This window comes from Vipera berus, assembly GCF_964194415.1.
Source record: "Vipera berus genome assembly, chromosome: 2".
Lineage (NCBI taxonomy): Eukaryota > Metazoa > Chordata > Lepidosauria > Squamata > Viperidae > Vipera > Vipera berus.
The window spans coordinates 62,452,522-62,478,975 of NC_138203.1; the positions used below are offsets into that span (position 1 = coordinate 62,452,522).

Consider the following 26,454-nt stretch of genomic DNA (forward strand, 5'->3'; position numbering starts at 1 on the left):
TGGATCCTTCTCCAAACCTCAAGTCATTGTTATTCTCTCTCTCCATGCCCCTGTCCTTCTAGGTGAACCTCTAGGATGAAGAAAAGTAAGCCTAACATATATGGTCTGCAAAAATCCAAATGACCACAAGATAAATTAAGGTTTTCTGAATCAACCTGCTTCCATCTAGCAATCAGCTGGATTTCTGCAGCCTACACTTTCTTTCTTTCTTTCTTTCTTTGTTTATGAGGGGTCCTTGATACTCTCTGCTCTTGATGGTTTTCTTGCAATGGTTTCATTACCCAAACTAGGTAACATCATCAGTGCTAGTAAGGATTGTGGTTTGCTCTCAGTTTATATTCTAGTGACTTGCCCTGTCAGTGTTGGTGGGAGTGGTTTTGGAGGTACTTGGGTTGGGCTGTTTATTGTGTGTTTGTTTTGCAGTTCTTTGTTTCAGGTACTGTTTACTTGATTGTTGGTCTGATATTAAACCTGGAGTTAAACTATGCTTATCTGGGTGCTAATTGCTGGTGGGGAGGTGTGAAGGATACCAGCAATTCCTCATTTCAACCCTGAGGTACAGATATTCTCCTTTATTGGTTATTTATAAAATGTATTGACCATCCATCTTACCACCTGTAGCTCTGAACAGCTCACAATCATAACATATGTGTATGTATATGTATATGTATTAAAACATAATTAAATTAATATGAGCAAATGCCATTAGCCAATTACAGATGGGGAGGGCAGGACATGGGTGCTCGATCAGCCACCTCCATTGTGATGCTCCCCCATTGGGGCCCCAAACTAAGTGGCAGGACTAGGTTGTTGGCTCTTACAAAAGGTCAGGAGGGTTGGGGGGCACAAGATGTTCCAGAGGGCAGATGCATCAGCAGAGAAGGTCCTTCTCCTGGACCCCAAAGCTAGATTTATTTTCCACCCTGTTAGAAGAGCATCATTCTGTTCTCTGAACATCTCTTTACGCATTGGCTAAAAGTTATCTTTGCTATTCCATAACAAACAATCATAGCAATGTGTAGCCAGGGTCATATGTACTGGGAAACACGCCTGATTGAAAAATTGCTAGGATTTCAGTACAGAATCTCATAGGGATATTGAGCAACATCACTGATTGGTTTGTGACATTATCTGGATTTATTCTTAGCAATTGAGGATGGGAGAAGTGAAGATTATAGTGGATCATTTTCAGATTGCTTTGTAAGAGGAGACAGCGAAGCCTTGTCTTCAACAGTGTTGTAAACTCGGCACTTTGTGACTCTAGCATAAATAAGCTTGACAGTTTTCCAATCACATATAAATGTTGACAAAATAGCCATGCAATGCTTTATTTGCTAAAACCAACCATCACTGCAAAAACCATATAAAAATCTACCTGTCTATGTCTTGTGGGAGATCTCTCAGACCATTGTTACTTATATCAAGCCACTGCAGATTTGACATCCGGAGTACACATATTGGGATTGAAAAGAATTTGTTTGTTGATACATCTACAAAACTCACTTGTTTCAAATTGCTTAGCTGTAAAGAAACAGTATGTTATTTAATAAACACTCGAATGAGGAAATAGACTACAATTATAGTTAATATTTTGCTGGCTGAATGAGGTCAATTGCGCTATGTTGCATATTTGCCATAAGGCTACACTCCATTATTTTCAAAACGAGGCCATGTTCAGAATCAAACATTTTCAGTATTTTCTATTTGTTGCATGCAATGTACATCTTCCCTCAGGGAAGTTCCTTGTTTAATAGACTATTGCATTTTATCTGACTGAAACAATAATATTTTACATATTGGTATTCACAGCAGTTCCTATTGAACAGGATTTTGAATAACACAACTCTATGATTATGCCATGTCTGGGTTTTAAACTAGGTTTATGTCTCCTAAATAGCTCTCAGTAATTGACAAATGGTTCAATTACTTTAATTAAAAATAATAATAAAAATAAGCTGCTTTCTTTCCGGGGGCATCCACAGCCTATGACCACAAAGGTTGAAAGAGTGGCCATGATAGTATGACTTGAAGCATCACCTCTTTTTATGTCTGCGACATAAGGCACAGAGAGAGCTTCAATTTCACCCTCATGGCAGCCAACTTGACTTTTTTGACCATACATTGTAAACATCCTTGCTTCATCCTCATGGTGTGTACTACCTAAAGAAAAGACAAGGTGGCAATCTCATCCTCTATATAGAAATTGATGAGACCTGACAGTTGAATCTCTTACAGGCCATTTAAGGATAGCAAGCAACAGCATTGCCAGGAAAGGCTCAAGACAGACAAAATGGTAAGTATGGTATTGTGATTAAAGCCCTGATTCTTTTTTAACTGTGTATAACATCAATGAACATAGATTTAGATGCTTCAACTGCAACCTTGGTAATTTTAACACTTGCAGATATTTTTGGCAGTCAAATAATTTGAAGGTATCAGGTAAGCTGAATACCTCAGAGATGTTCAGAGATTTTTGTCCTCCAACATCAGGGAACCACCTGGGGCCTTAAGAAGAATAGGGTTGGGTGAGATTATACTTTCTTTCTGACTCATGTTCACACATATATAATAAATCCATCTCATTTCTTCATAGCAGGTCATATCGTGTCACATCCACTTTCACGTATGAAGGAGAAAGATAAAGTTAGGTAATAACTGCAAAAAACTGATAAATGTGTTTGACATGGCACCCAAATAAATATTTCATTTGCAATTTCTCCAAACCCAGTAAAGTGAGGCTCAGGAAAGACAGTCTGACTATTCAGATACTGCTATTATTATATTCTTCTTAAGCTTGAGAAACACAAATTCTAAACCACCCCTGGTTGTACTTCTTGTATCTCAAGTATAATGATGTTTGCCATTTCCAGTGGTGTCCACAGAGGGAATCAAATTCTGCAAGATGGCTGCACACTGTCATAATCAAAGCCCTGTGTCTTTTGTCACATGCATGGGACTTCAATTGCAATGTTATGCCTGCCATTTTGCGGATACTTTCTGTGGTCACTCATAGCAAATTTCTTTATGGCTGAATAATGTCTATTTTTTATTTATTCTTTAAAGATTAGCTGAAAAGCAAATATAATGTAAATATATTTTTTTCATAAAAATAAAGATTATATCTGTACTCCAAATATCTATAGGAGTCCTAGATGGAAACCAAGAGATACAGAAAACTCAAGTCTTTTCTTCCAGTTCTTACAATGCATATAAGGTAGTTCTCCTGTAGGTGACATCATAAAGATAGTTTTACTGGGATATTTACTATGATATTGACATAGTAAGAACTGGTCAGACTGATTGAATAATCATGGTGGCACAGTGGTTAGAATGTAGTATTGCAGGCTAATTCAGTTCACTGCCAGGAGTTTGTTCCTCACCAGCTCAAGTTTGACTCAGCCTTCTAGCCTTCCAAAGTCAGTAAAATGAGGACCCAGATTATTGGGGGCAATATGCTGACTCTGTGAATGACTTAGAGAGGGCTGTAAAGCACTAAAGCACTATAAGTCTAAGTGCTATTGCTATTGAATAATATTTTCTTGTAGTGAAAACTTACCCAGACTTGCTTACTCCAAACATACAGTTTGCCCTAGTTTTCTCACCTTCAGTTGAGGCTAGGATTGTATAAGGATTCTGAATCTTTATTTGAAATATCAGCAGTGAGGAGATTTAATGAGAAAATATAAACACTGTTTACCACCCAGAATTGTACCTCTTCCCAAAGACTGGGTGATTCCCTACTGGGGATTCATAATCATTATCTTTAATCAATTAGCTTAAAGCTATGATGGCAACAGTTGACAATTCTAAATGAGAAGCCATGCACATCCCATCATAAACATTGAGGCACTCCAAATCATACATTCAATAGTCCTTTAAAAGATAACAGAGAGAAGAAATGTTATATGACTAAGAAGCTACTAACTAGGTTTAGAAATAAATATTTGAAAGAAAGATCTCACAGCAGTAGCACCATTTTATTATTACTATAAAAATGATTTACAGCAGTACACTAAATACTTTTGCCTGAATAACAGCTTTCCAAAGCATGTCTTTTTTTTACAAAAAAAACTATAATATTGCTGGATTTAAAATTAATTATCCAATCCAAAGTAGATATTAAAGGAAATAGTGTTTTATTCTTACTCAAACAAAATAATCTCCCTGGTCAAAAATGTATGAAACTATTTAATATATTGTTTTTAGAAGAAAGCTAAAAGTACTAACCTAACTGTGTAATCTGGTTGGTTTATTACCGTGTTTCCCCAAAAATAAGACCCAGTCTTATATTTTTTGCCTCCAAAAGAGGCACCACCACATCTTATTTTCGGAGGGTGTCTTACCTTAGGACTGCCACAGCCAGGCCTCCCACCCCCCCCCCCGACACCTGTCACAGCACTGCTTGACTTCTTCTGCAGCCTCTTGCTGCCACTTGTGGCTGGTTGCCATGTGGTGCATTGCACCATTGCCGCTGCTCATGGCAGGATGCCGCATGGTGCTTTGGGCCGCTTCTACTGCTAGCAGCAAGAAGCTGCACAGCACTTTGGGCTAGTTCCGCTGCTCGCACAGCGCTTCGGGTGGCTTGTGCTGCTTGTGGCAGGAGGCCATGTGGTTCTTTGGGCTGTTTCCACTGTTTGCAGCGGGAGCAGCGGAAATGGCCTGAAGTTCCACATGGCCTCCTGCCACAAGCAGCAGAAGCAGCCCAAAGAGCTGTGCGAGCAATGGAAGTGGCCCAAAGCATTGCATAAGCAGTGGAAGTGGCCTGAAGCACCATGCTTCATCCTGCCACGAGCAGCAGCAATGGCGCAATGCACCACATGGCGTCTGGTTACAAGTGGTAGCAGGTGGCCGCAGAAGTCAAGCAGCAGTGCAATAGGCGTCAGGGTGTTGGAGGCCTGGCTGTGGTGGTCCTATTGGTAAGATAAATGGGTGTGGGACTCATGGGGCAGCTTCACCCCCCCTTCCCCCACCCTAGCTTGATTTTTAGGGGTGTGTCTTTCCCCAAAACTAGGGCTTAGTTTTGGGGTAGGGCTTATATTAGGCCCAATCCCCCCAAAAAATCTAGGGCTTAATATCGGGCTGAGACTTACTTACAGGGAAACACAGTAGTAGCACGTGGAGCCTAAAACTTGTCCTCCAAGCTTTAAAAGGCAACATGGCGATGGCTGAGGATCAGCTGAACTAACTCCAACTGGCTAGATGATTTGACATTAGCCATTCAGCTTCTGACTCAAAGAAGGGAATTGAAATAAAAATGCTGAAATATGTATGACTTTAGCCAGGAGAATCTTTGTCTGTAATGTGACTTCTCTACCTCTTCTACCTTCTCTGCCACTTTGACATTTCTCTTCAGGTATATTTTGACTACCACAGTGATTTTGAAGAAACAACCTCAGTCACTAGATCCCAACAGCTTTCTCCTGGCAGAAGAAAAATTTTTGTTGGTGGAGAACAATTTCTACCAACAGGAGTGATTTATTCTGGTCCAATCCACTCAGTTGTGCATTGACCAATTTTCTCAGCACATCTTGGCATCAGGAATGTTCCAGAATACTGTAACAGTAACGTATCAATTGTGTAAAAGCCATTTAAATTTAATGGAGTATATTCCAAGTAAATGATTATAAAATTGTAGCTTCAGAGGACATTTTTGCCCCCAATTAATTGACAGTAATCCTCAAAGATCATGTAGTGTTAGGCCCATGTTTAGTCAAAATACACTTTTTAATATATAATTTTTATTTTAAAAATTTCATTATAATAGTAAAAACATATAAACTTAAAGGGGAAGGGAAAAATAAAATATGCAAGAAAAAAAGGAGAAAATGAGACTATAATAAAGAGAAAAGAAATATATAAAGAAGTAACTTCCAGCATTCATCACAGATATAAACAAATAAAGTGTCTCCATGCCCTATAGGGACAGAAACAAATTTCTCTACATTACATATCCTATTCCTTATCTGCAGACAAATTTATAACACATCAACTTTTCAGTCCAAGCATCAACAAAAAAAAATCATAAAGGGTTGCCACCTTTACAACAATATATCTTATTTTGATGAAATAAATCAACTTTACATTCCTTCCTTTTATTTTTAACAGACTTAATCTTTAGTTCATTCAAATATTGTAGGATTGATTTATCTCAAGTTCTTCTTTGCTCCATTGCACAAATTTCTTCAAGACTTTATTGTACCTCTTTCATAAATCCAAAAAGAAAAAAATCATTCAGATCTCTGTTTTGTTTTGTCATTTGTATTTCTCTTTTGATTTTTTAAAACACCAGCCACTTTTGTTTTGTTTTTGTTTGTTTTTTCTGAACTCACTAAAGCATCCAGTCATTCTCTGGTCTTTAATGTGTTTGACTTCTGTCATTTCTTCAATAATCTTTTTGGATATAGTCTATCCATAGAAGCAGACATCATTACTAACACTGATGATATTATGGCTAATAATTTCAGGCTCCATTCTTCAAATTCTCCTTTACTATTTCTAGCGTTATATCATTTTTCATCATTTATAAGTCCCTTGTAAATAAAAGCCTGTAATTTTCTTCCCGTCTGATTAGGAACTTTAGTCCTCTCTAGTTTGCAGAATCATAACATTATTTATCTTTGTTATGCCTTGCAATAATAAATAATAATCTGCCTCCCAGAAGAAAATTATAAAGAATATATTTATAATTAATTCCATAATGATTTAGTAAAAGTCAATATTTTAAATTCACCTGGAACTTCCATCCATTTATAACTTTCTTAGATCAAAAGTCCTCATGCTTCTGATATTTTTTCTTTTCCTCAAATTGAAGATGAACTCACCTGACAAAAACTGTTAAAACTTGTTTATCAAAAGGTCTTTTATAGCTTTAAGATAATAGGCAATTTCCAAAAGTGATTAGAAAGTGAAGTTTGCGAACTTAGTGTTCTTTAAAAGGCTCTGCCTCAGTTGTGAGCAAGATGGATAATCCCTTTGTCCCCAGTGTTCAAACCTATAAAAAAAACCACTGTCCCATCATCTCCTCATGAGGACCATCCATACGGAGTACATGTGGGTGATCTCCGACCTATCCTCTACTTATACTGGGAGGCTTTAAGGAACAGGTCTATGTACCAGTCCTTGGTCTTTGTACCAGTCCTTGGCTCCATTTTCGCAGGGCTGTCTTAAGTTTCCCATGCCTCCCCCAGAAGTCTTCTTTAGTCAAATAATTTGATTGAAATCAATGACATTAAATTTAATTCCAATCTATTAAATAACTTGCCTAGATTTTCACTGTAAAGTTGCAGCCTGTGCACATTAACAAGCTTGATTATAGTAGGTTTCTTTTTGAAGTAAACATGAGTAGGCTTCTGTTGAATGCATTTTAAAATACTGAAATAGATGATCCCATTATAGGTTAATACATTAATATTTCATATTGCTGAAACAGAAAAAAGTTATTGTTGCTCTTGCATACATTAATTAACTATTGAATTTTCCCCCATGGAGACCAATGGGACATAAAAGGCACTAAGTAGATTCTTTTATCCTAGATAACATTCATTATATTAAAATCAATTGAATTTACTCTCAGGAAACTGATTAAGGATCAGAATGTTAATATCTCCAGCTCTTTGTTGACTGACATAAAATAATGTTTTGCTTTTAAGGTAATTTTTTTTTCTTGAAAGCAAACAACACCTTACAGCCAAGATATCAAATAATCTATTTTTCTAAACTAGGCTTAACAAAAACAAATTAAACTGAGTATGTCTTCTGATGATTGCATGGAATTTTCCACATATATTTTGGAGGATCAATTTATAACTGCTAAGCTTCTCACCCTTAACAATTTTAAGATCTATCGACTTCAACTCCCAGAATTCTCCAGCCAGCATGCTGGCTGAGGTATTGTTGGAGTTGAAGTCCACACATCTTAAAGATGCCAATGTTGCCAAATGCTGCATAAGTAGCTTGACATGGCTGCTTTGGGAGATACTTTCAAACTCTTACTTTAGCTGTGAGATTTACGGATGAGCTCTCATCCCAATGCTGAGAAGTGGCTTTCCTGAGAGCTGCATGTTTTTTTCAAATATAATTCTAAAATAATATAAATGCATTGTTCTGACCATCACAAATACTTTTGTTGCTATTACACTGTTTTGAAGTGCATCTGTATCCCTGTAGGTCACATAACCTCCTCGTCACGCAATTACATTTCTGGGAACAGTTCACATACAGAATGAAAATTCTCAAATATTGCTATATGTATATATTCTATTTGGTATTTTCATTTTATTAGAAATTTCAAAATCCTGGGAGTTACACCCCCCATACCATATCTGTGATGGTCCTTAAACTGTTGTACATGATATTTGGGTAGCATTGGTACACACAGTATATTCTGATTATCTGGACCCATACCAATCAGGTTTCAGGCCCGGTCACAGCATGGAGACGGCATTGGTTGTGCTGATGAATGATCTCTGGTGGGCTCGGGACAGGGGTTGTTTCTCTGTCCTAGTCCTATTAGACCTCTCAGCAGCTTTTGATACCATCGACCATGGTATCCTACTGCGGCGTCTCAGGGGGTTGGGAGTGGGAGGCACCGTTTTACGGTGGTTCTCCTCCTATCTCCTGGGCCGCTCGCAGTCGGTGTTGACGGGAGGGCAGAGATCCGCCCTGAGGCCTCTCATTTGTGGAGTTCCTCAGGGGTCGGTTCTCTCTCCCCTCCTGTTCAACATCTATATGAAGCCGCTGGGTGAGATCATTCATGGTTCGGGGTGGGGTATCATCAGTATGCTGATGATACCCAACTTTTTTTCTCCACCCCGAACCAACCCAGTGATGCCCTCGCTGTGATGTCCCATTGCCTGGAGGCGGTCCAGGTCTGGATGGGGAGAAACAGGCTTCGTCTCAATCCTGCCAAGACTGAGTGGCTATGCATACCGGCATCTCGGGTTAACCAGACTATTCCATCTTTAACGATGGGGGGTAAGGTGTTACCCCCCATTGATAGGGCTCGCAACTTGGGCATCCTCCTGGATTCACGGCTCAATTTTGAAGATCACATAGGATCCGTGACCAGAGGGGCTTTTGCCCAGGTCCCCCTGGTGCACCAGTTGTGACCCTATCTGGACCGAGATGCCCTACGCACAGTCACCCATGTGCTTGTGACCTCCCGGTTAGACTACTGCAACGCTCTCTACATGGGGCTGCCCTTGAGGACCACTCGGAGGCTTCAGCTGTGCAGAATGCTGCTGCACGAGTTATGATGGGGGTTTCCCGATACTCCCATGTAACACCTCTACTCCACGAGCTGCATTGGCTTCCAGTTGCCCTCCGGGTGAGATTCAAGGTGCTGGTGATGACCTATAAAGCCCTAAATGGCTTGGGTCTGGGATATTTGAGGGAACACCTGCTGCCGGCATCAAGTTCCCTTCGTCCTGGAGGGCCTTCTCAGGGTGCCGCCAGTAAAAGACTGCCGGCGGATAACACCCAGGGGGAGGGCCTTCTCAGTGGGTGCGCCTGCCCTTTGGAACCAGCTGTCCGTGGAGCTTAGGACTGCCCCCGACCTTCGGTCATTCCGCCGGGACCTGAAGACCTGGCTCTTTGAGCTTTCCGGCCCAGGCTGAGAGTTTTTAATTGGGGTTTTATATTTTTCAGGGATCAAATTTAATTATTTTAACTGTTTTTAACTTTTGTATTGTATTGACGTTTTTAATACTTTGTAAACCGCCCTGAGTCCTACGGGAAAAGGGCGGTATATAAATTCAATCAACTTAAACTTAAACTTAAACTTCTCTAGGTCTCTAGAAAGATTGCAGAGAAGAGCAACAAAGGTGATTAGGGGACTGGAGGCTAAAACATGAAGAACAGTTGCAGGAATTGGGTATATCTAGTTTAATGAAAAGAAGGACTAGGGATTAGTTTCCATCCATTGCTTCTTGTCCTGCCTTCAGTTGCTTTGGAGAACAGGTTGATCCCCTCTTCTTTGCGGCAGCCCCTGAGATATTGGAACACTGCTATCATGTCACCCCTAGCCCTTCTTTTCATTAAACTAGATATACCCAATTCCTGCAACTGTTCTTCATGTTTTAGTCCCCTAATCACCTTTGTTGCTCTTCTCTGCAATCTTTCTAGAGATCTAGAGAATATACTGTGTGTACCAATGCTACCCAAATATCATGTACAACAGTTTAAGGACCATCACAAATACTTTTATTGCTATTACACTGTTTTGAAGTGTACCTGTATCCCTGTCGATTATATAACCTCCTTGTCAAGCAATTATATTTCTGGGAACAGTTCACATACAGAATGAAAATTGTCAAATATTGCTATATGTATAGATTTTATTTGGTATTTTCATTTTATTAGAAATTTCAAAATTCTGGGAGTTACATACACACACACACACACACACACACACACACAATACCATATCTAGTGGCTGCTAGGTTAGAGAAAAATGAATTACTTCAAAATTTATGGATAATAAACTTTCTGGACAACCATTGATGAAACACCACTATTTCTCTAGCTAATTGGTTCCACTGCCAATTATTCTTACCGCAAGAAAAAGTTCTCTAACATATAAGTTGATGTTGAATGATAATCCTGTGACATTCTGATTAACAAGCTAGCAAAGTAATATGCTGGATGCCAAGACAATTATATGGAGCTGTAGTTGGCAAAAGAAAAACCCACTCCAAAAGTTCTCATTATATGATTCCAAGTAAACTATAATGAAGCACCTACTAACATTCCACAAAGTTTGGTTCTCTGGGCAGGACTTTTCAAGATTTGTTTTAAACTGTTATGGAAAATGATAGAGAGAGAGAAAGAGCATCCTTATCAAATTTGCATAAGGTAAATAATGGGTGGGTTGTACAATACTCCAAAATGCAGAAACAATATTCAGAATGTTTATAATACATTAAATGAAGAGTTTGAAAATGATACCTTATAATTTAGAAAAATGTAATTATCCAGATAAAGGATTGGGATAGTATTCCAAATCACAGGAAATAATAGTTTCATGGTCTTCTTCGTTGAATACTATATATTATGTCGTGGGCTCTGATGAGCAGGAATGAGAACATGCAGAGGAGTACAGACAAACACATATTTTATTTAAGCAGAAACTGTACTGAGAGATTGGAGTCACCCTGCCTCAATATATATAGCCAGGCCCTATGGTATTAACCAATCAGATTGAAGCTATACTTGCCGCCCAAAGTTGACCAATAGCAGGACTGGCACCGTCCTGTCTGAGATGCTGGAGAACCATTGGTTCTCCAGCAGAGCACGGGGTGATATTCCAAAAGCCCAGTACATAACACCCCTCCCTCCTAAGATCAGACTATAATACCCTTGACAATTGTCAAGGCCCAAACTAAATAATATTAAACAATACTAAATGTGATGATTTGTAAGCTAAGGTAATTAGAAATCCTTACGCAACCTTCTCAGATGTGTCTTGTAGAGTGGACTACAAAGATATTAAAGAACGATATAACAATGCAATATACTACAAAGAGATAAAACAACGTCTCAATGAGCATGCCATACAGCAGTTAAATGTGCCCCCAATTTCTGTAGATAGTAGCAGATTGTCATACAGTTACACATCACTTTATTTTACAACATCTTTAAGATATGCTGGGGGTTTATGTGGTCTGGATGAGCACCTAGTCGTTCCAGTCACTCTGTGGTCTACCAGCTTACCCAGTGGGCTGGGTAGACCCATGTCCCCCTGAGCTCCTGTGTCCAGGGGAGTTGCATTGCTCTGGCTGGCCTCTTCCAGTGGGCCCACCCCAGAGTCTGACTGTTTAGCAGAGTGTGCACAACGGTTGCTGAAATTCGGCTGGTTTGCCTGGTCAGGGGTTCCATGTTGCACTTCTGAGCTGCTATGACCCTCTTCTGGATCAAGTTCCACTGAGGAAGGAAAACCCTGGTGGTACGGGTGTGAGCTGGCCTGGATGCCAACTTGAGGACTTCGGGAGGGACTTGTACCATAGTCCTCACTTAGTGACTGCTCTGGGAATCTTTTTCTAAGTTGGTCAATACTTCTGGGGATTCCCCGTCAATGAGAACATCATCAAAATAAGGACAGACACCCTGAATTCTTTTAAGTGTGTGCTCCATAATTCCTTGGAAGATGCCCAGTGCAACGCTAACCCCAAACTGCAAGCGTTTGACTTTGAATGCTGTAATACACCTTGCTCAACTAACTTATCGATTTCAGTATCGATTTTATGTTTTAAGGCGAAAGGAACTCTGCGAGGTTTGACTCTTATCGGAACAACATTAGGATCTAACTTAAAAGAGATGGGTGGCCCAGTATAAGTTCCTAGTTTTGACTCAAACACATCCACAAATTCCTCACAAACAGCCTTGAGGTCTGCTGTCTGTGTCCGGTTAATGCCCGCTATTTGAATGCCCAAAGCCTCAAACCAATCAAGTCCTATAAGACTTGTTCTATGGCCCTCTACTACTATGACATCCAGGTGCCCCCAAAACCCTTTAAATTTCACCAATACAGTGGCTTCACCCTTAACTTTAACCCGAGCATTCTGAAAATCTGTTAAAATAATGTCTGACGGTCTTAATGTAGCCCACTGCTGCATCTGCAAACAAGGTTGAATGTGTCCTGTGAAATAATTGAGACCGCCAAGCCGGAGTCTAATTCCATTTTGCATGGAACTCCTTGTAGCTCTACTGAGAGCTTAAGTTTAGGCTTAAGGGGACAACAAGCCCCGGTGCGACAAATGCTTCTCTGGCTCCTGAAGAACCCCACACTGACTGGACCCAGGGCCCCAGTACCTTTCCTAGTCGGTTCCTCCGACTGGTGCTTGGGTGGCCTGTCTCTCTGGTGAGCCCTGCATACCACCACGATGTGCCCAGTCCTACCGCAAGCCCTGCACGTGGCCAAATGGAATCTGCAGTCTGCGCGGGAGTGGTTGCCTCCGCACCCCTTACATCTTGGTAAGAGAACTGCTTTGTAATTATTCTCTCTTTGTTGATTTCAGTGGTTTTGCTCACTTGGCTGTCTCTGGAGTTTGTTGATTTCGGGTTCCTCTACTTCAGACAATTCTCCGGTGCCAATGGCAACCTTGTGGTGGATGGAAACCTCTGTCTTTGGGGTTTTGTTGGGCTGTACAGTTTGTACTGCACCTCCAGCTGCTTTGTCAGCCATGATCTCATCTTGTGCTTCAGCGAACGTGAAGTTTGGTCTGGCAAATAGTCTCTGCTGCAAAGTTCTGTCTCTTAGTCCACAGATGAGTCAGTCTCTCAAACGCTTCTCCAAATTTGAAAATTTGCAGAGACGTGTGGCTTGTCTTAGGCCCACAATAAACTCGGATGCTGTCTCACCAGGAAGCTGCACTCGTTGGTCAAATTTAAACTGCCAGGCCATCTCCAACATTTTTGGCTGGAAATGCCCGGTCAGCTTCTTCTTCAGGTCAGCAAAAGATACTGCTTCGATGGGCACTGGCGCGAAGAGGTTCTCAGCTAAATCGAAAGTCGCTGGCCCACATACACACAGCAATGTCACAGCTTTTAGGCCTTCCTCTGCTATCTGGTTAGCTCGTAGGTAATTTCCTACCTGTGAGAGTTAAGACAGCCAATCTTCTGGATGTTTGATGTCGAATTCTCTGAGTTTGCCGACTTTTGGCATTTTTTCTTAATTCCTGCTCTGTTTTTGGATCCTGCTTCAAGTCTCAGGGAACGCTTCCACTGACCACGCGGCTGCTAGCGTAGTTTACTAGCCGGCTAGAGGGGGGGAAAGATGCCTCTTCCCTCCAGCGAGTAATGCCGTCCCCTCATGACTTCAGCCCTCAGGCGAAGAAGCAGGATCCCACCCTCATCACCACTATTATGTGATGGTTTCTGATGAGCAGGAATGAGAACACGCAGAGGAGTACAGATGAACACATACTTTATTTAAGCAGAAACTGTACTGAGAGATTGGAGTCACCCTGCCACAATATATATAGCCAGGTCCTATGGTATTAACCAATCGGATTGAAGCTATACTTGCCACCCAAAGTTGACCAATAGCAGGACTGGCGCCGTCCTGTCTGAGATGCTGGAGAACCGTTGGTTCTCCAGCAGAGCACGTGGTGATATTCCAAAAGCCCAGTTCATAACACTATATACTTTAAAGTTTAGGCCAGACATGTCAAACACAAGGCCCGGGGGCCAGATCCGGCCCGTGAAGTGGTTTCATGCGGCCCGCAAAGCCATCCTGGAAACAGTAAGGGAACGGCCCCCACTGCCTTGGCCCTGGCCCAGAGAACCTCCTTCTGCCAGAGATCTCAGATCTGTCCCATTCCTGCCCAGGCCTCTATAGGCACCCTTGATGCCAACGATGTAGAGCTGGCCATGCCCACCCAGTAAGCCATACGTACTTTAGCCACACCCACCCAGTAGGCCACACCCACCCAGTAGGCCACACCCACCTGGCCCCCTGAGGGCAACCGCAATGCTGATGCGGCCCTCAATGAAATTGAGTTTGACACCCCTAGTTTAGGCCAACCAAAAGATAAGCAAAGGAGGAAACTGAAAATAAGAGAATCCTGGGTGAACTTTATATCTTTGCTTTTAAAAAGATGACTGAAGGGGGAGATGATTTTGACGTTTGGTTGTCCAGACACCTCTATCTTTTTCTACTCCAATGGACAACACTTCACCAGGAGTGTCTGTCAGTAACTGTTTTGGTTTCTTCTAAGTTCATGTTGTGATGTTAATGATAGCATTCATACACATTGTCTTTTGCTGGGTTTTTGTTTTTGTTTTTGTTTTTGTTTTTGTTTTTTGGTGGCTGTCAGCTTTTCCAAACATCAGAGTCTGCTTGAAAAACTCCTCCTTCCATGTTCTATGTCCAAAATTTTAGCTTCCTCATTACTGCTTTTATAATTATCTAGCTGCACAAGTACTGACTGATTTGTTTTCTGGGCTGTCTAATTCTCAACAATTTTCAGTCTAGATACATTGCTTTTTCTTCATTCCACATTTCTGATGGTCAACCATATGTTTCCTTTGACAAGCTGTGGCTTCCACTTACCTATCTTTGTTGGCAGGAGTATGATAGCAGTCTTCAAATTCCAGAAGGGATCTCCCACAAAAGAAGGCCAACTCAGAATACCAAAATCAGAGTAAATTATAAAAAGATAGGTTCTCTGAAGCTGTTAGAGCAATTCAAGAATTGAACCAATTACCTAAGTGAGTAGCAAGCTCTCCTATTCAACAAAGGCTAGATAGATAATAATCAGGGAGACTTCGATTTAAGTTTCTGTACTGAACAGGATATAGCACTTAATGGAGTAAGTTGACCCTTCCAAATACATAAATTTATAGTACAAAGCATTTGATCAAAAGCAAACATACAGCAGAGTCAGTCACACAAATAATCATTCCATCAAAAAGATTACAATGAACTGATTGTCCATTCTGTCTTTAAGAAAATACTTGTCCACCTATTTCCAGAAAGGCCCATTCAAAAATCACACAGTTTAAGAACTGTCAAGTTATTTGCTTTGCCAAGCCAACAGCTAGACAGCCAAAAAAAATCTTATAAAGTTAATATTAATATTAGTTCACAGCCAACAAAGGAGTCACAAAATGCTAAAAAGCAAATGGAAATATGGTAGATGAGCAATTTATTTACTTGTTACATTTTAAGTCTGCTCATTTGAAGAAACAGGACAATGATCGTGGCGTCCCCTGTTCCATTTTATGCCTACATTGACAGCCTTCTTCTCTGTGCCAGACACACCAAAGAGAACCCACACAGTTTCAGTGATATAGAGATCCGTCCTTGGTTAAATATTATCTTAATGGATTACTACAGACAGCATATTCTAGCAATTCCATCCCTGAGGGAAATTCAAACTGCAGATGAAGCTGCTTCTTTCCCACGCTGTTCCCAGCTGTTTTCTAATCCAACTTCAGGTATTCCAGTCTAGATTGCAGTGGGTTGGCAACAAGGCTGCACTGGTGCTCAGCCCCAACCAGAGTCACCACAAGATGGGATTGGTCATTCCCCAGCTTCTTGCTCTTTTCATCCATGCAGGGAAGGTAGGTCTTATTGGGTGGATCCTATGTGGGCAGATCAATCAATGCCTACCTTTTTATTGTAGGGATATGTTGAGCTGTTTGTAAAATAATAAAGCAGGATGCATTTTTTTTCTTTTAGTGACCCCATAATCCTTTGTGTCGGGTGGAGTTGCAATGACTGAATAGAGCTGAGCATTTCCCTTGGAAATAGGATTGGACAGAGAAATATGAATGGATGGATGAAAGGGAGATAATAAACCAAGTTTTCTTGTAGCTCAGAAAGTAAGCACTACTATTTCTTATACTACATAAAGAAAACTCCATGGGTACTTTGTTTGAGGCTAGATTTAAGAAATTAGAGCTAGTGACTGGGTGACCTTGAGTCAGTCATTCTCTCTCAGCCCCAAGAAAAAGACAATGGCAAACCACTTCCAAAAAACTTTGCCAAGAAAACTGTAGGATTTGTCCAGGGAGTTTCCAGGAATCAAAACTGACCTGAAGGCACGCAAACATATTTTAAGAAATAGCAGCAGCTTTTTATTCTATACTAAAACCAGATGGATTTGTTAGTTAATCCTTTCGCTCCTAGACTCAGAGGAAATTATGCTAGTTAAATAGTGCTTTTAAATAAAGGAAGTCCTATATAATTTGTTTTAGAAAATAAGTGGTTTTCTGCAACTCTTGTGATAATTTATTTTTATTTTAATTCCATTTATATCCCGCCCTTCTCCGAAGACTCAGGGCGGCTTACAAGCTTAGCAGTAGCCTTCATTCTATGTATATGCCTGCTTATTAGGGCTTTCACACACACCCCAAGCGGCATTATTACAAAGTCAGCTTAATTGCCCCCAACAATCTGGGTCCTCATTTTACCTACCTCGGAAGGATGGAAGGCTGAGTCAACCTTGAGCCTGGTGGGATGCGAACCTGCACTAATTGCAGGCAGCTGGTGTTACTTAAGGAGGCATTAGCCCACTGCTCCACCAAGGCTCTTATAAAAAAAACCTACAACATCATTTCATTGTTAGCAGCATTTACCTCCCTTTCTTTCAAGTACTTTTCCTTCTAACTCTAAATCAGTTCTAATGCCGACTCTGTGTTAAGGCACTGTCTGTGCCAATTACATTTCCCAGTCACCCTTACTTCTGCCCTGATTTTCATTCACAATTGTCATCTTTGTTTGATAAACAACTTATATTTCTGTTGTTCATCATTTAATTTTAAAATGCTGCCGGTGCACATTTCAAAGTTACCACTGCTTTCCAGCTTCCTTTCCTAAGTGACAAGAGTTGTGTGATTAATGGGTGTGTTTTCAGTTCTACTTTATTTATTTGTGACATTGAAAAGGATTTGCTGATAAGGTTGCTTGATTGTGGTTTAAGCAGGAACTTCCCATTTCTTGGCATATCAGAAATATAAAGGCCCATGCTAATTTCAATTATTGATCCACTTCATTTTTTAAAAGACAACATTACCATCAATTAAATACATTGGCCACATGACCACGGAGACGTCCTCGGACAAGCGCTGGCTCTTCGGCTTTGAAATGGAGATGAGCACCGGCCCCTAGAGTCGGAAACGACTAGCATGCATGTGCGGGGGAACCTTTACCTTTACCTTTTTTTACAAAACTGAATGGAGCATTGACTTCAGTGGGTCCAAATTTTAAGCGTGACAATGTCTGAATTCAAGCCATTGAGTGGGTCAACATCGGATGAGCTAAATCCTAAATTGAGACATTAATGAATGAAGAAAAATCTGGCTGTTGTCCTCAGTTTCATTTGCTTTCCCATTCAATTTATTATAGCTTTAATTCTTTAAGCTGTACATTTCTTGTCTCTCTGCTGGAATGCACAGTTTTTATGGAAGGCATTACTTTTCTGCAAACCATAGGATGCAGAAGTAAGTTAAATCCTCTGCAAAACAATATAGAATGCTCTTTATTGTCTACCCATGGCAGTACTTATATCAAGATTGTTTTATATTGCAGGTTCACAGGTTATTATTGTTCAGCAAAAGGCAGTTTAATGATGGGCATTTCCATCCAATGATCTTACTGTTTCTCAACACTTTAAAATTCAGCTTTAATTGAAATATGCTTTATTTTCATTTTATCTTCAAGCATGTGTAAAGTTTATTTATTCATCACAAAATCTTATATACTGGCTACTTCCACACATTCTAGACAGTACACTAGTTCTACAAAAATATGCAAATCAAAGAGCTCTACCAATTTACCACATTATTTTAACTCACATAGCCATCCTTTCCGCACATTTAGAATTTGCAGCACTAAACTCAGTCCATTGCTGCTCTTTTACTCTTCCTTAGCTTCCATCAACTGTGCACTAATGAAGCTTTCTTAGTCCTCACCTCCACAAAAATAACATTTAACAAATCAATAGCACTTTCACACACACACACACACACACACACAGTTGTTGTTGCTGTTTTTACAGTCCTTTCTTTTCTCAAACAGGTGTGTGAGGATCAGCAGCAAGGAAAAATCAATATGAAAATGAATGCATTAAAAAGTTGTTCAGTTGCCATGGTGCCACACTTGTCATTACATTGCAAACGTTATTGTGGAATGAGATGTATGTGTTTTGTGGCAAACTGAGACGATTTTTTATTTTATTTTATTTTTTAAATTCAGATGCCTTTCCAAACATGCCCATGGGAATATATTGCTACCTTGTGTGGAATTTCCAATGATGAGATGAAAGATGATAAGTTTTAACCACCAGGGCCCTGAAAGTTTGACAATAACAGTCCATAAATAAACAAGAGAACACTGGAAGCTCAATGAGGAATTAAGTATGTTTCTAGCATAGACAAAAAGTTCTACCAGAATGATTGACAATAGCAAAAGACCTAGGAAGCAACATTTCCCTCCAATAGGAAATAGATCAGCTCCATGGACTCCAGGAAGCAAGAGTTAAAGAAACCTGATCCTTCTCAGTTCAGATAGGATAATAATGTTGGTTTTTCTCATTTGAAAAAAATGATGGGGAAGGAAATAAAAATGGCAACTGAGATGAGGCCCTTTTGGAATTCTGAGAAGTGCTAGTCTGTTGAGGTGTTTTTTCTCTAGCAGATTAACATGTGTATACTGAAGTCTCTCATAAATTTCTCCTTGTAGTGTCTGTCTTCTTTCAGTTCAACAGCCTTGCCATGATTATGACAATAGGGTTAAGTATTAATTTCCTCTTTCTTCCATATAGTGAAAAACAGTATTATTTTGAAAGTTGTGTTCCCGGTATAAAAACAAATAATTGAAGCCCTGGATGTATGAAATAGGAAATGACTACTAAAGAAACAATCAGCATAATAGCATTATGCTATACTAAACAGGAAGCATTAGAGACAGAAAGAACAAAAGGAATACTTGCATAAAAAACTCAGTGTCCCTAAAAACACTTTTTTATAGTTCTTGTTGCTCCTATTCTTGCTGCAGCGGCAATTGCAATTCTACATGTCAGATTAGAAACAAGAAAGAAAGATGACCCAGAAAATACTAGAACACAATGGAAGGGAGGTTGGAACAATGAAGATTATAAAGAAAGGTTGAAATGATGCAAGGGGAACTAAATATGGTCTCCAGGATAAATAGATTACCTGCAAGAAATCTCAGCCTTGCAAGCTGTTCAAAGGGATGGGAACCAAGCCAATAGCAGAGGTACCCCTCACTATTCTCTGTATCTTTGGTTATAGTCAGGGCCTAACTTCATGGGAATGGTCCATACCAGGACCAGCTTTCAGATTGTGCAGTGCTGGCGTGGGATAAATCTATGCCATCAAGCTGCAAAAGTTGGAAAGTTGTCCAACTTCATAGAAACTTTTGAGAACCATTGTCTCTGGTTGTTTCATATTTTGAACTGGCCTCAAGTATTAGATGGATTTTCATAGAACTGAATTATCTTCCTGTCCAGAATATCATGTATAGCCATGATGAAGCCCCACAATAAACTGAAAACATCAACTTTCAATTAAAGATGAGAAAAAGGTAGGCTTCAGGGTATCAATAGCAAATGTCGCTGGCTGGTACTGGGTACCATACAGGAAGATACACCTGAGGCTGCAAAATAAGTGTGCCTATTCAGAATTATATGACTTAAAATTACTTAAGATTTTTGCTGCGTATTCATTTTTTCCTTTGTAAATTTAAACCACCTGAGAGGATCATGAGGAATCTAGTTTTTTAAAAAGTAGGGCAAGCTATGCAAATAAGACTAACTTCAGCCCATCCTGAATTATTTTAAATTCATGTTTCCCTTTAATTGCCTTTTTAAAAAAAATACCCATTTGTAGCTTGCAGAATCAACTAATATGGAAATGTTGCCCCAGAGGAAAAGACTCTGAAATTACTAATCAACAATAATTTGATGTAACCAGAAACCCCAGCAATGGAAGCTGTTATTTTATTTTTCACAAAACAAATATAACTTTTTTTTTTGAAATGTAAGGTAAATCAATCATTGCTTCCTAGAGGAAGCAACTAATTTTATTTGTAAACATTTGAATTAATACAACCCACCAACAACCCACTCACTGGAAAGGGCATGATAAAACTCTCCTTGGCATGATCCTTTTATTTAATTAGGGTGGGGAAAAACAATGACTGTTCATTTTAGGGTTGAAAATATTGAGAATGCTTTAAAAGATAATATCAGCAGCATAGACCTCTGGAATAAGATAGGAATGTCAGATGTGAAATAAATGTCAAGGGAAAGATGGGAGGTAAATGTTGAAGCACAGCTAACCCCCCACCCCCCTGATCTTTAGAAATGTGCTATTATAGCAGCAACATTTCAGTCAGTGATACTCTGAAGATGCTATCAGCTGGGCTGATGGATGATGGTGTTGCAAAATGGCAATTGCTTAGAAGTAGAATTATTGAACCATATTTCCACAGTAACTGGAGAACCTACATTTTTATGCTTCATCAAAATAGCATTACACTTTTTGAAAATCATATATGATAATAATTATGAACTTTTTATATTTGTATGGAAGTTGAACCAAACACATTAAGATACTTATTAAAACTAGTTAACTGTAGAAAAGATAGGAACATATTTATTGTTTCTTAAGAAAGCTGATTTGAGGTACATGACCAGCTTAGAACTGATTTTTATGCCAAGGTGAATCAGATGGCATTTAGTCTTCCAATGTCTCTGTTTTCCAGTATAACTTGTACTGTTGCTTCTAGGAAATGAAGAATAAAATTGGGAAGATCATCAGTTTGATTGATTTGGACCAAAGTCCAATTTATCTTTTCAGTTTCTATTTCACTTTATCATTATTGAAATTTGAATGTTTCCAACTGTTCCTTGAGATTTGACCAAATCTTGGATAAAAGAAGGAACTCGGCAAAAGACCTCAATTATTGGTTTTCTGAGCTTCAGGGTCTCTACAGGGCAACAACTAACACATAAACCATAGCTCAGAAAAAAACAAATCCCAGTCAGAACAATTATTCACTTTCAAACTTAGCCAGTTAAGGAGCTGAGCTAATGTTAAGACAGCACCCGAAGATACACACTCAAAGTGCTTCAATGCTTTTTCTCAACTAAGAGTTGTGCACATCTTTTAAGGGAACGCCAGGAGTTCCCTTCTGAATATTGTTGGTGCGACTTAGGCAAAACCTAACTCAATCTGTACTCTATTCTTTTTGGATGTAAGTAACATTAAACAAGCTCGTATAATTACTTTCCAATTGCATCTTTAATCTTTTTCCTATTCTGTCATATTAAACAATATTGCAGTTTGTAGACAACTGTCAGGAATCTTTAGGAGCTACAACAAAGGCATTAGAAAAACTGCTGGGGATCTTCCACCCTGCATATTTATAAAACTTCCAGATCATATCCTTGTCTTTGAATCTATCTGCAATGAGAAGTACCAGGAAGGAAGACTGATCATGAATATCATATATAATCATGAGTGAGGTACTTCTGGATCTGAAGCCTTTCTGCTTAAAAGAGCAGAGTAAGGGATACATTGCTTCCTCTCTCTTTCTGTAAAGCAGAGGTCCCCAATTTTTTGGGCACCAGGGATGGGTTTCATGGAGAAAGGTTTTTTCCATGGACCGGAGAGGGCATGGTTTTGTGTGCTGCCTGCATCCGATGGATAGAGTTTTGCTCATTTGTGTGGACCGGTTGTTGGCATGCCGCGGCCCGGTACTGGTCCATGGACCAGGGGTTGGGGACACTTGCTGTAGAGAATAACGCACCTGCTGAGTCAGTTAAAATAAGGTTTGCTTGGCTTTGACTTAAAGCTCAGTATACATGGAGAATAGAATTCATTTCCAAGATTGGACTTAGTTTTCTATCACTGGAACAAAATACTTTGGGTTAGAGAGTTCTTCCAGATTTGATAAAGAAAGTTTTGATGCAGAACAGCTTGTTTGCTTGCCAATAAGCTTTGTAGCAATCACAGTATACAGTTATGCTCATTAAAGTTTGAAGCAAAAGAACAGAACAAATGGAGTCGATGCTTGTAGAGCTCTCTTATAACAGTTTAGCATCTGCAGATACAATGAACCCATCTGCCTTGAATCAGAAACACTTTCAATTTATAGAAAATATGTCCTTTAGCCCTGACTGAACAATAGAGGGTATTTCCCCCAAACAAGCTGCTGTTGATCAAAGCTACAAGTAGATACTGTTGAGTCCTTTTAATCAATCTCCTTATGGTTGACCATGCACTTCACTGGAACTCAACTTTTTGTCTCTCCTAACATATCCAAGTTGCCTTTCCCTATGAAGAAAAATGGCGAAATTCACAATGTTCTTATCTGAATGATATACAATTGATTTAAAACAATTGAATGAAGACTGCCTTATGTTCTTGCTCTAGGTTCCCATCTACTTGCACATATTTCTTTAATGTCTCCAAACATTTATAAGACCTGGTGTGGTGCTAATGCTTCTGTGGAAGCCCACTTGACATTTGACATCTCACACCTGCTCTTTTGCTCTTCACACCTTCCTACTAATATTGGGGGGAAAATATAGGGGATGTCAATATCAACACCCTAAACACTCCTGTTTCTCTAGAATTCAGCTGTTCCTTTTCATAAACTGTCAGACATTTGGTAAACACTGTAAGGAGTGAAAGATTTGGCACGCGTTTTACATGCTTCTCCCTTCACAGGAGAGGAGAGAAATGTCAATTTGAAAAGGTGGGATTCTAAAGGTTTTTAATTGTACAATTGATCTACTTAAAACATAGAATGTCAATGGAAGGGAATTTAGGTGATGTAATTTACTGATTTAATATTTACATATCCTCCCCCCAAGCCCCTATTTTCTCAATAGTTCTGGATTGTTGTCCTTCTTTGACAAAAAAAACTATTAAGGAAAGAAAGGTAGGAAAGCTGCAAAAGTGTTTTGATCGGTGATATTAGGAGCCATTAGTCTGGAAACAACCTAAATCCAGTGCTATGTAGATGATATATTGTCAGCTAAAATAAATGACAATATGAATTGCATGGCTTATCCTTGTTTGGATTGTGCCCCTTCTTATTTATGTAAATTTTATGGCCCCATTCAGATCCATTAACTGAGTCCACATTCCAGGTTTTTTGTTGTTGTTGCAATAACTGACCAGTATTACAAGTGTGGATAATGCAATCAAAAATGATGAAACAAGTAGGGTAATATATGATAGGCAGGAGCTCAGTTCATTTTAAAATTCCTGACTCAAAGCCTTTGGGCTGCTCTAGTTAAACCCGCTATCAACCAGGTCTGGTGAACGTAGACAAACAGTTACTCTGCTAGCTAGATGTAGGTATCTATAACATTTCTACAAGAAAAGGGCTTCTCTAAGAAGTCCATTTCTGGTGTTGTATTGTGTTGTCATCTCCCTTTTTGTCACTGAGGGCTCTAACCTCCATCCTGTCAACACTGATTTTTATTTTGTTTTAAAATAAAAGTGTAGCCAGCCTTCACAAAGGAGAATGAGATGCTGGTGAAGCTAGCTGTATCTTAACAGCTTTATACATTGCTAATTAAAGGCATCTATATTCGGCGGTAAAACTTTATCTAGAGATCATGACAGACTGGATCAGCCTTTATGAAAAGAATAGTTGCACCTCTATGGCCTAATGAAGTAGCACTCAGCCTTTAAAACATATACAAACAAAGAAAGTAACAATTTTCTTTAAAAAGCATGTTGGTAAATCTGTGTTGTTTTTTTTAACTTACAAGAGTTCTAACAGGAAGTGAGCTCTTGGCTGTGGGATTTTAAGCCTTTATCCTCGATACGATTTTTTCTCAGAATGGCTTCTCATGCCTGCATTTAATCTAAGAAAAAGTGTTTTCATTTCCATCTTTTTTTTAATAATAAATAGAAGTGTATGTTCTATGTTTAAAAGCAACATTCCATTTGATTTGTGTGTGAGAGAGACAATCTATTAACACATAGGGTTCAATTTTCATAGACACTTGCTGACAGGTGTCTTTGGTATTTGCCAAGCCAACAAACACATTGTCCAAATGTCACCAGTTACTGCAGGAGACATTCCTTGCCAAATGAAAAATTGCATTTTTTTTCAATGATGAAACACCACGCATTAATTTGCTGAAGAATGTAATTTCCATATAATTGGCAATTTGCCTTGCCATTGTCTAACAACATTGAGTGCCCCAAATAATCTGAGGAAACCCAAAAGGCATTTTCATAAGTGACATTAAAATTTTCTGATTCCATAGAAATGGGGAATCTGCACCAGAAAGCACATTCTCAGTGGTTCTCTTCGATTGCTTTTGTAGTTCTTAAATAGTATTCAAAATGACACATCCTTGACTAAAATTCCACACCAGAAAGTTGATCGTAACAAAAATATATTTGCTTTAAAACAGAGATGAGCTTGATGCATTTTTATAGAATGTGATTTAAAAAGTACTAAGCTTTTGGTTCTTTTAGTTTAATCATTTTACTTCATATTGCTAGTCCTCTTTATGAAAAAGGAGATTACTAAACAAAGAAACAAAATACATACACACATACATACATACATACATACATAGTTGCATACAGCTTAAGGCTAGTATAAAATTTTAAACAGTCTCTATGTGAATGATGCTATTACCCTGAGGATTAAAACATTTGGTTCACAAACCTAATATTGCTCACTGAATAAACTTTTGTATATATGCATATATACTTATATATATACATATGTGCTTATACATAAGATGGATCAACGACATCAGCATCTATTCCGGGCCCAATTGGCAAAAGAAAGCTCAGGACTGTATAGGTTGGAAACATGTGGAAGAGGCCTTCATCCTGCAGTGGATAGACAATGGCTAAAATGATGATATGCTTATACTTACATCCTACACCCTACACACACACACACACACAAAACCATCATTTTAGTGTTCTAATATTTGTACCACCTTCCTTGACAACATAGGAAACAGAATGGCAAGTTTGTGAGAATGCAGTGGGCATCTACTTGCACATGTTAGACAGTGTTATGCTAATTTAGCACCAATCTCTAGCATGAGAACTTCAGAGTGCCAAGACATACTTTAAAATCATCACATAATTGCAACCTATGTTTGGTAACTGAACCAAGGACTAAATCATATCATTTTTTTAAAAAAAGTTAAAAACTTTTTGTTTTTGTAGCATTTTATCACACTAAATGTTCAAATACAGCCTTAGGCCTAATTTCCAATTACATCATAAACACATTAAGTAAATTATGCCATCTTTAAATCTGTAACACTGTTTAGTGCCTAATATTTTCAGCAAAAATTAATAGACTTCTATTAATGGACCTTAGGAGCTATTAATGAAATAAAAGTAATCTAATGCAAAAGAAATGGTCATCTTGCAGAGGGAGCAATATAAAAATACTATTATAATTATTATGATTTCACTTTACCCTCTGTTAGGCATATAACAAGACATATGTAGCTTATGGGCTTTTAGACACATACAGATTGGATTGAGTACATATTCCTAATATTTTTACACAATATTAAAAAAAATTCTTTTCCTAAACCATATGAGCAATTGATAAAAGATTTCAGCTGTACCACAAGGATATGTAACTGTGGGCACTTCCAGATGGGGATGTATATCATTTCAGGACTGAGCTGATCCCCATTATATATATGGTGGGGATCAGCTCACTCCTGAAAGGATATATATCCGCATCTGGAAGTGCATATTGTGACTGTGTCATCTAGGAGCTAAGATTTAGGCGAACAGAAATGAGCCAGAATTGATGCTGTTTGAATGCTTCTTGATGAACGCAGTCATAACATGCGGTTAACTCAGGTTTCATGTGAATTGCACGAAAACTACATTTTGCCACTGTGCTTTGAACTAGAGTTTATTGAAAGGGATACTCAATTCCCAGCCCTAGATAGCCATCCAAAAGAAGTGGGG

The 26,454-nt window shown here is 39.1% G+C and overlaps 1 protein-coding gene across 2 annotated transcripts in view; it reads right to left on the minus strand.

The window, feature by feature from the left end:
* Positions 1 to 26,454, minus strand: part of LRRC2 (leucine rich repeat containing 2) — a 90,514-nt gene that overhangs the window by 17,401 nt on the left and 46,659 nt on the right. For both annotated transcript variants that reach the window (XM_081316629.1, XM_081316630.1), the window contains one exon: positions 1,376 to 1,521. In XM_081316629.1, the coding sequence (XP_081172755.1) occupies positions 1,376 to 1,521 (146 nt within the window). The remainder of the gene's footprint in view (positions 1 to 1,375; positions 1,522 to 26,454) is intronic.